This window comes from Balaenoptera ricei, chromosome 8, assembly GCF_028023285.1.
Source record: "Balaenoptera ricei isolate mBalRic1 chromosome 8, mBalRic1.hap2, whole genome shotgun sequence".
Classification (NCBI taxonomy): Eukaryota; Metazoa; Chordata; class Mammalia; order Artiodactyla; family Balaenopteridae; genus Balaenoptera; species Balaenoptera ricei.
In genome coordinates, this window is record NC_082646.1 from 11,326,024 (window position 1) to 11,340,131 (window position 14,108).

At 49.8% G+C, this 14,108-nt stretch overlaps 2 protein-coding genes across 3 annotated transcripts in view; one reads left to right on the plus strand and one right to left on the minus strand.

Moving 5' to 3' along the window:
• Window positions 1-12,593, minus strand: part of SORL1 (sortilin related receptor 1) — a 162,648-nt gene extending 150,055 nt beyond the window's left edge. For both annotated transcript variants that reach the window (XM_059930177.1, XM_059930176.1), the window contains exon 1: window positions 12,245-12,593. In XM_059930177.1, the coding sequence (XP_059786160.1) occupies window positions 12,245-12,520 (276 nt within the window). In that variant the 5' untranslated portion in view covers window positions 12,521-12,593. The remainder of the gene's footprint in view (window positions 1-12,244) is intronic.
• Window positions 12,519-13,061, plus strand: LOC132369557 (atherin-like). The gene has a single exon (XM_059929234.1). The coding sequence runs from the start codon at window positions 12,519-12,521 to the stop codon at window positions 13,059-13,061; it is 543 nt and encodes a 180-aa protein (XP_059785217.1).
• The last annotated feature ends 1,047 nt before the right edge of the window (window positions 13,062-14,108 follow it).

Below are 14,108 nucleotides of genomic sequence, written 5' to 3' on the forward strand. Positions count from 1 at the left end.
GCTGGCGGGAGGTGGGAATAGGGAGTAACTGTTTAAAGGGTAAGAGGTGTTATTCTGGAGTGATGAAAATGGTTTGGAACGGGATAGAGATGGTGGTGGCATAACATCGTGAATGTACTGAACGCCACCGGATTGAATTGTTCCCTTTAAGATGGTTACTTTCATGTTATGTGAATTTCATCTCAATTTTTTTAAAAGCCTCTGTCTATGACCTGCAAAGAACATTACACTTCTCAATTGCTGATGCAATACCTAGGAGCTCCCACTCGTAAGAAATGCTTCTTTCCCCCACCTCGATCCTTCATGCTATCAAAATATGCAGCTCGGGTGAGTCATGGAGAAGACAGGCTGAGGAGTGGGTCTCTGGTCAAAGCAATCCTTCAAAATGCTGTCAGCAGCACCTGCAAAGCCACAGCGTCCCTGCGGGGCTGGTCCCTGGCTGGAGAAATGGCCACAGGCTCAGGGCTAGCGTCCACTTCCCAGCTCACAACAGTCACCACCTGGGTCCCCGTCAACCCACACATTGTCTCAGTCTCCTGGCAGGCCCCGGTGTTCCAGAGAGGTTAAGTGTTTTGCTTCACTCTTCAGAGAGGGGGAAGAAGCTGCTGCCACCCAAGCTCCAAGCTCTGGGTTGTTAGAAATAGAAGGAGGACAAAGAAATTGCTCGTTGTGGGAAGGTGGTGATTGCTTATACAGTGAGGCCCACTCAGGGCTAGGTACCCTTTGGGGCTCTTTACTCACTTCTCACCTGTCAAGAGTACACAGAGAGCTTCTGGGGGAAATCAGCGCGACAAGTCTGACAAGTAATAAGAAATTTACAATAAAACCCACCAAAATCTGTATAGTCATTGAGTCTTATTCAGAAGGATGGGGGCCCTTAATGGAACGGGTCTCATGCCATCTCCATTCATTTCTTCTGCCATTACGTCTCTCAAATTGGTCAAACCCAAAGATCAGGATGTCCTAGACACCCACAGCCTGTAGCCCTCACCACTCCTTCTTTCCAGAACACAGGATGAGAAGGACAAATAAGGCAGCCTGGTTCATTCCTCTGCCTCACTAGCAGTGAAATACAAAAAAGCATTTTTAAAATTCTACAGTGAAGTATAAAACAAATATCCTGTCCTTCAGCTGCGAGGACAGAGGTAGCTGTTAAATCCTCGGTGCTGCAGGACGGACCCGAGGAAACCAAAGACAGACACCCAAGGTCCAAGCATAACAAGGTTTCTCAGACCATCTGTTTGCACGACCTAAATGCTGGTTATGCAAATCACCCTTCCATGTCCCCTTTTGAGACTGTGTTCCCACTATATTTAGTAAGCTCATTTCCCTCCCTGGACTCTCCACCTCCGAAGGAGAGCTGAAATCTAGTTTAAGAGCTAGATTTCTCTCCCTGCAGAGAGGCCCTGTCCTGGCCTCTCCACTCACTCCTTTGACTTTTCTCACTGATGCTTCACCCAGAGAACTCGTTAACTACTTCTCTGATCAATGCAGGCTGCCCATTTCACAGACAAGGAAACAAAGGGAGAAAGACCTCCGACTAAAAAACTTAGCATTTCACTATAATCTCCTTAACTAGAGTAATGAGCTCTCTTGAGATTTATTTATATGCCTCTTCCTGACTTAAAGTATCAGCTCAGAGAGACTTTAGTTCTGATTAATCTTCGGCAAGTAGAATCCACCCGCCATTGACCTCTATCTGCCACTCCCTCCTGGTGAAGCCCACTTTGTCATTTAGCAAATAGCCTGCTCTGCTGTTCTGGGAGGGCTCCCTATAAAAAAAAAAACAACTGTGAAAAATCTCTTTGTCATGAAAATAATCACCCCTTAATTCACCAGTTGGCAAGTAAGAAAAAGAAGAAAATATCTGGGCCAGAAGGAAGCTCAGGGAACATCTAAACCACCTTCCACACCTTGCAGATGGGGTTAAACCCAAAGAAAGATCTAGAAGTGGGGTTTCCATCTGCCTTAAAACCCAGGACCGCAGAGTGGGGCACACAGCACTGAGAGCACAGCAAGCCCCTCACCGGTGTCTACTGGCTGCTGGACACCCTGAACCAGGACAAGCCTTAAATCACGATTCACCTGTGTAGGATGGTTCCAGAACATCCACTTTCCCTGACCCTCCACTTTGGCTCTGCAGCTCCACCATAAATAGCCCCCCACCTCATTCATTCAGCAGAGATTAACTGAGCACTTACTACATACCAGATGCTCTACTAGGTGTCAAAGAAACAGCAGACTTCTAGGTCCTGCCTCATGACTCTTAAATCAGTAGGGGAAACAAACGTTAAACAATTAATTTCATGAATAATGCTTACAGATGTTAAATGTGGGAGCCGGGGGGGGGGCATAACCAAGTGCAGGGCTGCACTGAAGACAAGACCCCCAGTGGGTACCATAAGGATGAAGAGGGAGGAGTCCAGGGCAAAAGGGATGGAGAACAGAAAAGACAGATCCAGAGGAAGAACAGAGCGAAATCCAGGAACGGGGAGGGACCTGGAACTTGACAAATTTGAAAAGTTAAAAGTAAACTAGTGTAGCCAGGAGAGCCAAGGAAAGGGTGGCATTATATGAGATCTCTAGGTTTTGAAGGGGGAACAAAAGAGATCACAGCCACTGGACCCCTGGCTGAAAGCAAGGCGTTCACTGGAATATTTACAAGAGGGAAAGGTGCCACCGTAAATCTGAGACAAGTCAGAGGCTTGGGTTTGAGTCCTGGTCTCGATGATTGATGGGCTGCACAACTTGGGGGACGTCCGTTTGCCTTTTGGAGCCTCAAGATACTCATCTGTGAACAGAGAAAAATCTTACCTGAAGATGTGTGACACCACAGAGCCAGTGGAAAGTTCTGCTCGAACCATCACCACCCTATGAGCAACATCCACACAATTCAGGGTCTTGCCAACCAACATCCCAGCTGCCCACCAGCCTGGCCACAGAAGGTGCCCTGGACACTTCTGCTTTATTACTAAAGGAGGGAAAATTCGCTGTGTTGACATGTACTGGAAAAGCTCTGCAGGGGGAAAGTTATTCTTTGGCAAAGTGGATTTCTTAGGGATGTCAAAAGGGGAGAGAGACAAAATTATTACAGAATAAAAATATGTGCTGGTATTTCTTTTAATGTATGGATGCCTCTTATTAAGATTTAGTCTTTAATAGTGATCCTGGCTACTAGTCCTCCCTAGAAAACAAATAAAGACTTCCTTTCACATTGCTAAAAAAAAAATTAACAAATAAATAAACAGGCTTACCTGCAAATCAAATGAGATCTTATCCGTGAATATATTTCATAAACTTCAAAATGCTAAAACGTTATTTCCTCTTGTTATTGGTATGGTCTTTATACCAAAATAAACCATTCTTCACAAAATGGCAGCACATAAAAAATTACCGTGAGCATCACCAGGATTGGAACACTGAGGCCTAAGAGCAGGAAGTAACAACATACATACATACACTGGTGAAACACTGCACGTCTGGGTCAAGCTCAGAAGCCAGTCATGGAGATTTCCCTAGTGGCGCAGTGGTTAAGAATCTGCCTGCCAATGCAGGGGACACGGGTCAGAGCCCTGGTCCGGGAAGATCCCACATGCCGTGGAGCAAGTAAGCCCGTGCGCCACAACTACTGAGCCTGCGTGCCACAACTACTGAGGCTGTGTGCCACAACTACTGAGCCTGCGCTCTAGAGCCCACGAGCCACAACTACTGAGGCCGTGTGCCACAACTACTGAGCCTGCGCGCCACAACTACTGAGGCCGTGTGCCACAACTACTGAGCCTGCGCTCTAGAGCCCGCGAGCCACAACTACTGAGGCCGTGTGCCACAACTACTGAGCCTGCACTTTAGAACCTGTGCTCCGCAACAAGAGAAGCCACAGCAATGAGAAGCCCGTGCACCGCAACGAAGAGTAGCCTCCGCTCGCTGAAACTAGAGAGAGCCCACGCACAGCAACGAAGACCCAAGACAGCCAAAAATAAATAAATTAATAAATAAATTTATTAAAAAAAAAGAAGCCAGTTGTGGCCAAGCCTTGCGCTCAGGCAGCCTTCCCCTCACTCCACACCCAAGATTCGAAACGTGGGGAAACCCAAGCTCCGGTTCCCAAGGCTCCAACGAACCAACCAACGCAGAGGTGGCACTGATTTCTAGCACTTCCCTTGCCCCAAGGGGAAAGTATTTACATGACATCCCAGAACCAAACACCTCAAGACCTCACCTTACCAGTGGTTTAAGGCCAACCTTTCAGTCCTGTGAGATGTCTCTGCTACCAGGAGGGCAGGAGAAGCCCCTGGGCCCCCCCCCCCCACCAGCTTAACTCCGCAACCCTGTGATGACAGCCTTTCTCCTCCATCCAGCTCTCCACATCCACTCCTGAATTCTTCCCCTCTCCAGGTCCGAGGCTTGTTTCTGCAGGAACCGCTGCCTCACCTCCACAGCAGCACACCTCGCCCAATCCAGCAAACCACGTGCACAGTTAACTGCAGGATTTGTTTTAAAGAACTATTCAGAGAACTTCAGGGAACTAAATACATACAGATGAGGTAAGTTATAGGTACACAGTCTCATGTTACCCAATTAATGGAGCACAGCTTGAAAACATTTCAAGTCTCTTCCAAACCCTCCCACAGCCTCACAGGCCCCACCCAGCCACCTCTGTCCCCACTCCCTGCCATTGGCACCTTCCTCTGCTGGGACCCTGGGGCAGGCCTTCTCCCCAGGCCCCTGGCATAGACCCACATGGAAACGTCTTGCCTGTATCCCCTGGGCTAACAGAGAACTAGAGTCCTTTACTATCTGGGCCCCTCCCCCATACATGGCTCTTCTCAGATGCACCCACGCCAGGCTCCCCAGAGACAGTCCCTAAACTGGCTTTTACTCCCAGGGTTATTTTTAACCCCGGCCCTCCAAGCTCCATCAGATTATCCCAGCTTCTCCCAATTTCTTCTGGATGCAGAGGTTTCCTAAGAGTGAAGAATTTCACCCTGACACTATTCAGCTCCCCAGACCATCAAAGTAGACTGGATCTCACCTCAGTCCCAACTAACACATTAAAATCGCCATTCAGGACCCACCCATTGGCTCAAACCCTCATTTATTTAGGTAAGAATCAACCCAGCCATCTTCCCCCCTTCGATCCAGTTATTTGGGGGCAGAGGGTTTCTATTCAACAGGCTAGTCTCTTTTCTAAATAAAAGATGTAATATTGGTTACTTTCCTCATTTGAAAAACGAAAACAAAGGGAGGGGGAGGGAGATAATAAACCACACGTTGGTCCCTACACGGCACAAAACAGGAATATGATACAAGTACATCTTTTTATTGCCCTTGTCTGCCACTCCAATTTGGGACGTAATCACATCAGCCTGCCTTTCTGAGAATTTGTAGTGGTGTTTTGCATCTAATTCAGGGGACTGGAGATAAATCATGGTGAAGGGTCCCGATTTGCCGAGCCGAGCGCCTGCAGCGGCAGCGGCGTGCGGGGTTAGAGGGCTGGCGGGAGGCGGGGGTCCCAGGCGGTGATGAAGACCCCACGCCCACACTGTTTGTCTTCATGCCAGCCTGCAGGGCTGCAGGGACAGAAGACAGACCTGGCTGCATTGAGGGAAGACAAGGCGAGCCCAGGAAGCGGAGGGCAGGGGTGGGGAGGTGGCCCGCACGTTAAGGCACCAGCTACAGCTTTCTCGGCTAAACAGATGCACAGGGTCTGCACACCACCCGGGCCACGTGGGCTGTCTGGGCAAAGCCACATCAAAAGTGAAGGCACACAGGTCAGCCTCCAGTGCCCGGGTCCCTGATGGGAGGAGACAGCTGTGCAGAGGCAGCTGCTAAGATGAACAGGGCACCCACGGCACCCTCCACCACACCCCCTGATGCAGCCTTACCCGGGAAAGAAAGGCCAGGGTCTCCCCACACTCAACCTGGCAGCCAGCAGCCACCAAAGCCTCAGGTTCAGACAGCAGCCCTCAACTCTCGCTTTCCCTCCCCCGTTTGTGGTGGAAACCAAGACAGGCCTTGCTGTGGCTACAAGCTTCTCCCCTGGGTGAAGCACCAGTTGCCACCACTGGGAAAGGGAACTTCACGCAACCGGTTAAAGCTATGCTGTCCAAGGGCCACATGGGGCCGTTTCAACTTAAATTTAACTCGATGAAAATTCAATGAAAGGAAAATAAATTCAATTCTTCGGTCATACCAGCCACATTTCAAGCCTCAACTGCCACAGATGGCTAGCGGACACCCTGGTCAGCACAGATCCAGAATATTTCCGTCATGGCGGGAAGATCCTTTTAAGAGAAGACCTGACACGACGTCAGGAAGATAAACCCTTCCAGCTCCTGGCCAGAAGCAGTGACATGACCATGGATGTTACCATTATTATTAACAATTACGCAGTGGATAACAGAATTTTGTAATTATTTTTAACTCCCTGTTGTGGTCATGACTACAAAAGTCATGTAACTTATGAAGTCCTATTCTTATGGAACCCAGCCCAAAACGCTCAAAGCATTCCTCATGTTACAATAAAAAGTTGAGGGTCTCACAGTAACACGGGAGGAAACCCAAATCTTGATCTTAATCAGCAGTCCACCCACCTTCTCTGATTTATGGCATCATCAGCCACTTGGATGCTAGAAGGCTGCCCATGCCACTTCTTCGAAGACCCAAGGTTCACAGGTCGATAAACCAGTAAATTAGGTCGAAATTAACTGCAGCTCATTTTAAACTGAGGGAAATTGATTTTTGCATTTACATGGCTGGACTGAATATGCCATGTGCCAACGGATTCCGGCATACCTAGGGAATGCACAGGAAGGTTTTGTGCTCGACAAAGATGCCTCAGTCCTGCAGCCCAGACCACTTCTGCTGAAATACTAATGAACATTCAAACCAAAATGCAGTGAGCGCTCCTTTACGTTCCATCACACCTGAACCTAAAAAAAATGGAGGAAAGGTTACTATAATACCTCGTTTTAATATATTTCTACGTGGTCAACTCTCAAATTATCTACATCTGAATTATTATCAAAAATTCTAAACCCCAAACTGGCTTTCCCTTAACACAGGTATGCCGGCCATTTTGCATATCAGCTGCTCAAAGAATGCAAACTCATTTTAATATTCACCTAAGCAAAATTTAATTAGGAAGGTAAACTGATCCTTAAGAAAAAAACAACAACACTAAATAAATACATAGCAAAGGCAAATAGGTTATTCTTTGGGTTACCTGCTCTCCAGATTATTTGCATGCTCCTGTGTCTGTCCATTACAGGGGATAGTACAAGGCTTGGCTCCATCCATCCTTGGCCCTGGGATTAAACAATGACACTACCAAGATGGCCGTCATCTCTAAGGAGGAACAGCCCAAAATACGACAATGAAATGTTCCTACAGCATCCATTTTTTGCTTTGGGATGTTCACTGCTGTCGGAATCTGCCTCCTGGATCCCAGGTCTCAAAGCCGTTTATTAAGCATACTATTAACTCCACTTTACAGAATCTAAAGAAAACGTTTTCGAAAAGAACATGAGTTAAAGCCAAGATCCGTGATCTCAGTATTCTGATGTTCTCACAAACCTGGGCTCTACATCTCTAGGGAACTGCCCTCCAGCACCTTTCCAGGTGACAAGAGGGCTATATAACGCTACTCTCCTGGCCCTAGCTGGCCGGCATCCTTGAAGTGGACTGGTATTTCCCACCCTGGCCCGGAGGAGAAGTAACAATCTATTTTATACTCTGACACTTCGGGTAGCTCCCTTCCTATTGACAGTAATTATGCCATAAATATATTTTGGAGCTGATGTCATTATTCATGATATCAGGGGCTAGGGATAATAGAAAGCCGCTGATATTTCAAGTTTCAAATTTTATGTCCATATAGGTTACAAATGTGTAGAACGTTTTTGGAAGGACACACAAAAAACTGATGACCGTGGACACTGGGTGAATGGGGTCATGTAAGGGAGAGAAATTTACTTCTCACTACATACTCTTTTGTTCAAATATTGTTTTGCAAACATGCATTACCTACTGAAGGCTAAATAAACAGACTGGATGGCTTTCCATTTCATCCCTTTCATTCTCCATCTCCTCACTCCCCTTCCCTGTCCCTTTGCCTCCCATCCCTTCCACCTCTCAAAGCCTCCACCTGCCACGCCCCGAGACAGGGCCAGCTATTAAACAGTGGCCAGAGACCGAGCCAAGAACTGTGCCCAAGAAAAGATGCCAAGTGAGACCAGGAATTTTTTCAAGGTCGCACCCCTGATCAAGCCAACCCAAAACGCCAAGGAATCCTTCACCTATGCGGAAGAAGTCAACTTGAAACCGCAAATGCTTTGCCTTCTCATCTTTTGGAAGCATACAGGTCAAACATCCTAACTTCAGAATCAACCAGCCAATTCTTTCCCAAGCAAGTGTATCATACAAGAATCTACCCCAAAGAGATCTAAAGCTACACAGTCTTCCACCCCCAAAGGAGGCTCTTTGTCTCAGGGCCTTGTGCTGTAACAGACACTTTATTTTCAGTCTCAAATCAGGACACTGAATACTCCCTGGACTCTAAAAAGCAGGAATTATGAAGAGAGAGCTCATTGGAAGGAAAATAAACCTGTAAATCCTGTTAGGCTTTGCGCTTCATTCCAAAGGATTTTTCCCCAAAACAATACCATTAGCAATACCATGATGGCCCTAAAAGAGAGCATTCTGTATGATAGAATCCCAGCTCTTCATTCAAAATAAACCCCAGAATAGCACAGGAAAATCAGGGCTCCCCGACCCACATCCTGAGCCAACTCATTTCCACTCTCCATTGTGGGCTCACGACAGTCCTCCTTATAAATACCTTTTCTATAACTTGGATGTGCTTCCTACCCTCTAGGCCGTTCTCTTTCCAGGTGGGCAGCTGGTCCACAAATATTCATTAAGGGCCTCCCAAGTGCCAGGGACACAGAGGAGAGACTTGATCCATGCCCTCAAGGAGCAAACAGGGAGATGAAACAGTTAAACAAGCAATCAGAACACCAGGCAGTCAGTGCTGTAACCAAGCTCAAAAGAACTCTTCCCACCAGAGCCTGGGAATACTAAGAGGTACTCCTTGGATGCTGAAAAATGGAATAGGGGTTTTGCAAGCAAAGAAAGAAACAGGGGAAAGACCATTTGAGGCAGAGGGAAAAGCAGGTGGCACAGAGGCATGGAGCTGACATAAAATCAGGAGGAAATCCAGTGTGACAAGAATTCTGGAATCCCCCTTCTTGGATCTGGCCTGTTTTAGAAGGGACACAACTAAGCCTAGTTTACTCCATAGGTTAGCAGAGCCAGAGAAAAAGAACTGACACTGATTGCAACACAGGGCTCTTTCTCAGATGCAAAAGCCCTCTTGCTCCCCTCCCTGGAGCTGGTGGCCTGAACATCACCCCTGGGGCTTCTTCCGTCAGGCAGCTTCTGCTTCCAGCCCTAATCTGTGTTGCCAGGCATCCTCTTAACCTCACTCAAAGGTCAGAGAGCAAGAAGCTGCAGAGTGTCTGAGCCCACTGACCCTTTATCACTCCATCTCCCATGCCCTCCCATATCAAACAACCCACTCACACCCCACTGAAGAGTTGTGGCTGGTGTATCACGTCCATGTTTCCTTGCCCCTGTCTGGTACATTTCCATGCCTGTATATTTGCATCTGCTTTATCTCCTCCTTAAATTCTAAGTTTTCTGAAAGCAGGGATGAAAACTCTCCCCACCCCCTCATCTGCACCCCCATCCCTATATAGAATCACACTGAATTCAAGTGACACTATGGAAAAACATGGCAATTCCTTACATTTCAAAGTTAAAGGGCGGGGATTGGGGGGGAGTATAACGTGGGAATTGGCTTAGGGCTAGAAGCAGAATGGCCATCTAATTTATAGTCTGCATCCCGACACTTTTTTGAGTGAACACAGCACTTTTCATAACCATCAGGGACAATGTATAAACCAGGTCTGTCCCAGGGAAAACAGAGGCAAATGGACATCTTTGCTAGAAAGATTGTTCCAAATAGCTGGGCGGCCCACCAGAGCTCCAAGAGGGACAGGCCAGACCCCTTCAGTTACTGATTCCTGTGCTTGCAGTCTAAAGGGTCTGCACCAGACACTATTTGTAGCAGAAAGCCCAGGACCAGGAAGTCCTTCCTTCTATCTAACTCAAATCCTTACAGATTCAAGTTAATCCCAGTTTTATTAACTTCAGGGCAACCAAGAACAATGGCACAGGGAGGAGGCCTCAGAGAAGAAAAAACACTGCTCTGGGTCCTCACCCTTGGTGGGAATTCCTCATTATGAGTCCGAGGGCTAGTTCTCCAACCTTCCACTGAACCAAACTCAATCTGGCTCAGAAATATAAAAGCCGAGGGTTTTTTAGTCCCTCCCAAGAAGAACACAGTTCATCTTTAACTGGCCCCAAATCCCCAGGAGCTTTCACAAACCAAACCCAAGGAAGAAATGGCACCTGTGTGCATATTTTTGTGACCAGGAAGCTCCTCCCGTTCCCGCAGCCCAAACTATAGATGTTAGGGACCTGAGCTCCGGAAGGGATCATCTCCCGCGGCTCTCCACTCCCAGCCCCCAGAAAGCTGACTCAAGCCCACAGCAGAGCTGGGCTGATGGAGAAGCCTCAAGGAACAAGGGAGCCTCTCTTTCTCCCTCCCCCATCCTCCATCAGGATGCTGGCGTCCCTGTGGGGAGCAAGGACCTTGCTGACTTCTTTCAACAATACAAAAAAGAAGTTTCAGATGGGGGTGGGGAAGGGAACAAGGATCTGGACCCACGAGGGAGCCAAACAGGCAGGCCTCAGCAGCCCATGCCCACCAGCAGTTATATGCCCACTGGCACACGCTCTTGCCCAGGAGCTGATGGTGGACGGAAGGCAAATGCTCCCATCCTCTCACCTCCATCCCTATCCCCTCTCTTGCCAATACATTTTACTTTAGAAAAAAGTTATTTAAGAAGCACTGTATAAAGAGAGGGCGACGATTTGATCACTCAAAGGTCACTGAGACAATGCAGACAAAAACTAAAGAGCAGGCAACCCTGCCCCATGTGACCTTGGGCTAGTCACTTCACCTTTCCCAGCTCTGGTGGTCATCAACAAAATGGCACAATAGGGGAGACGGTTTATAACGTTCTTCCTGGCTCCAAGGGTTGAACATTTAACTCTGTATATTTCCTGAAGAAGAAATGGCTAAAGGAAAATCAGTGAAGAGATGCAGAATTCAGACATCTTTCCATTTCTACTTTGAAGGGAATATTTTGACTCTAGAAATCATGTAATTGACCACCTCCACTGTTCCCACTTTTTCTCCCCCACCGACCTTCCAGTTTTGCCGATGTCAGTCTCAACCATAGGACTGCGAGTCTCATGAGGCAATAACACGGACAAATTAATTTTGCCAACGCTGATACTAACCCACAAACTCGCTTTGTAATGGCCAGAAGTAAGTCCTGCCATAAAAGTGAAATTCATGTTCCTTATGATCTAATTAAACCCATTGCCTAGATAGAAATAAATCACTTACTGAATAATAATGCCCACCAAATTCTTGCAGTCTTTCAAATTCCCAAGTGTCATGAGGGATATTCCTGTCCAAAATAAAGTCAATATTTTGAAAGGCGGGGAGGGGGAGGGGTGTGGAACGGATAGAACCTCACCCCTCACCACCAAAAAAAAAAAAAAAAAATTCAGCCCTTACACACACACACACACACACACACACACACACACACACCCCTCTTGCTTTGACTATACCCTAAGAGTAAGCTTTCAGGTTTGCCCACCTTAATTGTGGTTAAAAACGGTAAGTGTGGAAACCCCTCCTCTGACTGTTCTGGGTAAACGTACTGCATCTGCAGGGTGCTCGCCTCGGCTGCTAACTGATGATACACGAAAGAAAGCCCGTCTTTTATCCACACGGAAAATGAAGCTGCACCCCTCCGATACCTGCCGGAAACTCCACCGGTGAGCACACACCCTGGGGAAACAGGCAGTGCACCCCGCGAGTGCCCTGGAATCCGTTTGCTAAAATCGACAGGAAAAAGGAAAGATCAAGGCGATTCAAGTGCTGACGGTTGTACTCCTATGTGAGGAGGGGAAAAAAACAAACGCCAGCCGGGAAGTCCCCAGCGGTGCCTGCACCTGGGAGGCGACAGCCAAGGATGGATGCGGGGGTGAGGCGGCGCAGGGAGAGGAGAGAGCCGGGGGAAGGCGGGGGCCGACCGCTCACCTGTCCGTACACCTGGATAGGCTCGTGCTGCAGGGCAGCGCTCCGTCTCCTCCGGAGCGGCTTCTCGTCCGCCCCCCGGGGCGCCCCGCGCGCCCCACGCCGCAGCTCGAGCGGGTCGCCCCGCACCACGAGGAAGCCCCGATCCTGCGGCCCGGGCGCGCGGCCGCCGGGCAGCGTCTGCGGCCAGACCTCGCCGAGAGCCCCGGGCGGCAGCAGCGCTATAAGGGTGAAGAGGAAGGGGAGTCGCGACTCCCTCCTGCTGCTCCGTGTCGCCATGTTCGGGCGAACGCGACCGCAGGTGGCGCCGCCGCCAGGAGAGAATGTGCAGCGCGAGGCCGGGACGCCGGCCGGGCCGGGGCCGCGCGCGCCGCTCCCGGGGCTCCAGGCCGCCCTGCTGCGCCCGCCGCCGCCGGGTCCCGCTCTGCTCGGCGCGGCCCCGTCACGTGGGAGGCTCGCCGCCGCGGCCCCTTCGCGCACTTTCTTCGCTGCGGCCCCTCCCCCGCGAGGGGATGGGGAAGTCAAGGCAGCGGGCGCGCGGCCCGGTCCCCTGGCGGGCGCTACTCGTCGCCCGTGCGCCCTGCGGCAACCGGGAGTCGCGTGGGGCTCGCCCGTCCTCCCTGCAGTTCTCGCCTCCTCTGCCGGGTCGCGTCGAGGTCGTCCTCAACCGCGGCCAGTCTCCTCTCCCGACCGCACAGCCCCCTGTCCCGCCACACGACCACCTCGGCCGTCCGCTGTCGCATCCCCACCTCTGGGGGAGCGCGGACAGCCAGAGAAAATTAGCTCCGAGAACGCGGCGGGCACGTTAAAGTCCAGATGAACCCGCCCCCATGGTGCAACTCACACAGTTTCAATAACTCTGGGCACCAAAACTACCCTTGATCGAGCTGAACTGCCCCTGCCCGGAGCACAGTAAATATACATCCGGCACAGAGGCAGTAAAAGCAAGGGCACGTCTGACAAGGGACTCGCCACACCTCAACAATCACACAGTTTTACAATGGTCCCTTGCACACACAATACCCGCGCGGGACGCATGGCCCCAGCACAGTGGCTTACTTGTGACCCCCTCCTGGGTGAACGAGCACTGAGCCACCCTACCTCACCCCCAAAACGGGCACGCACACCAGTCCCTTCAGCCCACAGCCAACCCTGCTTGCTGCAAGTCCCCTTCCCAAGGGGGTAAAGCTTGCCACTGGGGGCAGTGGGGGCAGACACCCAAAGAGTGGGGAGGATGCACTTTAAATCAACCCTACATGCAGCTGGAAGATCCAGACCTTCTTTGAAACACAAGGAGATAAAACTGCTGTTGGAACTGCAGAGGCAAACCTAAGGTCAATATTTTTCTGCAGGTTTGTGGGAGCAGCCAAGGCCTGTCCTCTGTTTCATTTTATGTTTCACTGTGCTCTGGACTCAAACCCTGGTTTTTGATAAGACAGAGGAAGCAGGGCTGAAGGAGAGACTACTTCTAGAGTTGCATGCAAGCCCTTGGTTTAGAGGGAGGAGGGGATGGTCATTTCAGTGCCCCCAAAATGCTCCTCGTCCTACCCCTGCCCTCTAGGACTCTCCAGTTAGCTTAGCAGACCCCCTTCCCTTACCTAGCACCACCCCTGGTGACAACCTGACAAAGGAGGGACAGCCTTTCCTTGCCTCCCTAAATCCAGCCTTCTACCACCCTCCCGTACCCCATGCCAGACTTGCTGGGGACCTGGCGTCGCGTTCTGCAGTCCCCTACCTCCTCGCACCCCTGCTTTTCTCCCCCAGCTTTTCTGTCCATCTCACCAAAATCATAGAATCACCCGGTTCTCCCCACTAAGCAAATCACTTATCCTCTGGGAAAGCCACTGAGCCACTGCCAGCTCCCACT

Excerpts from the sequence above, each read along its gene's own strand:
- LOC132369557 (XM_059929234.1), top strand. The coding sequence starts at position 12,519 with ATGTTCGGGCGAACGCGACCGCAGGTGGCGCCGCCGCCAGGAGAGAAT.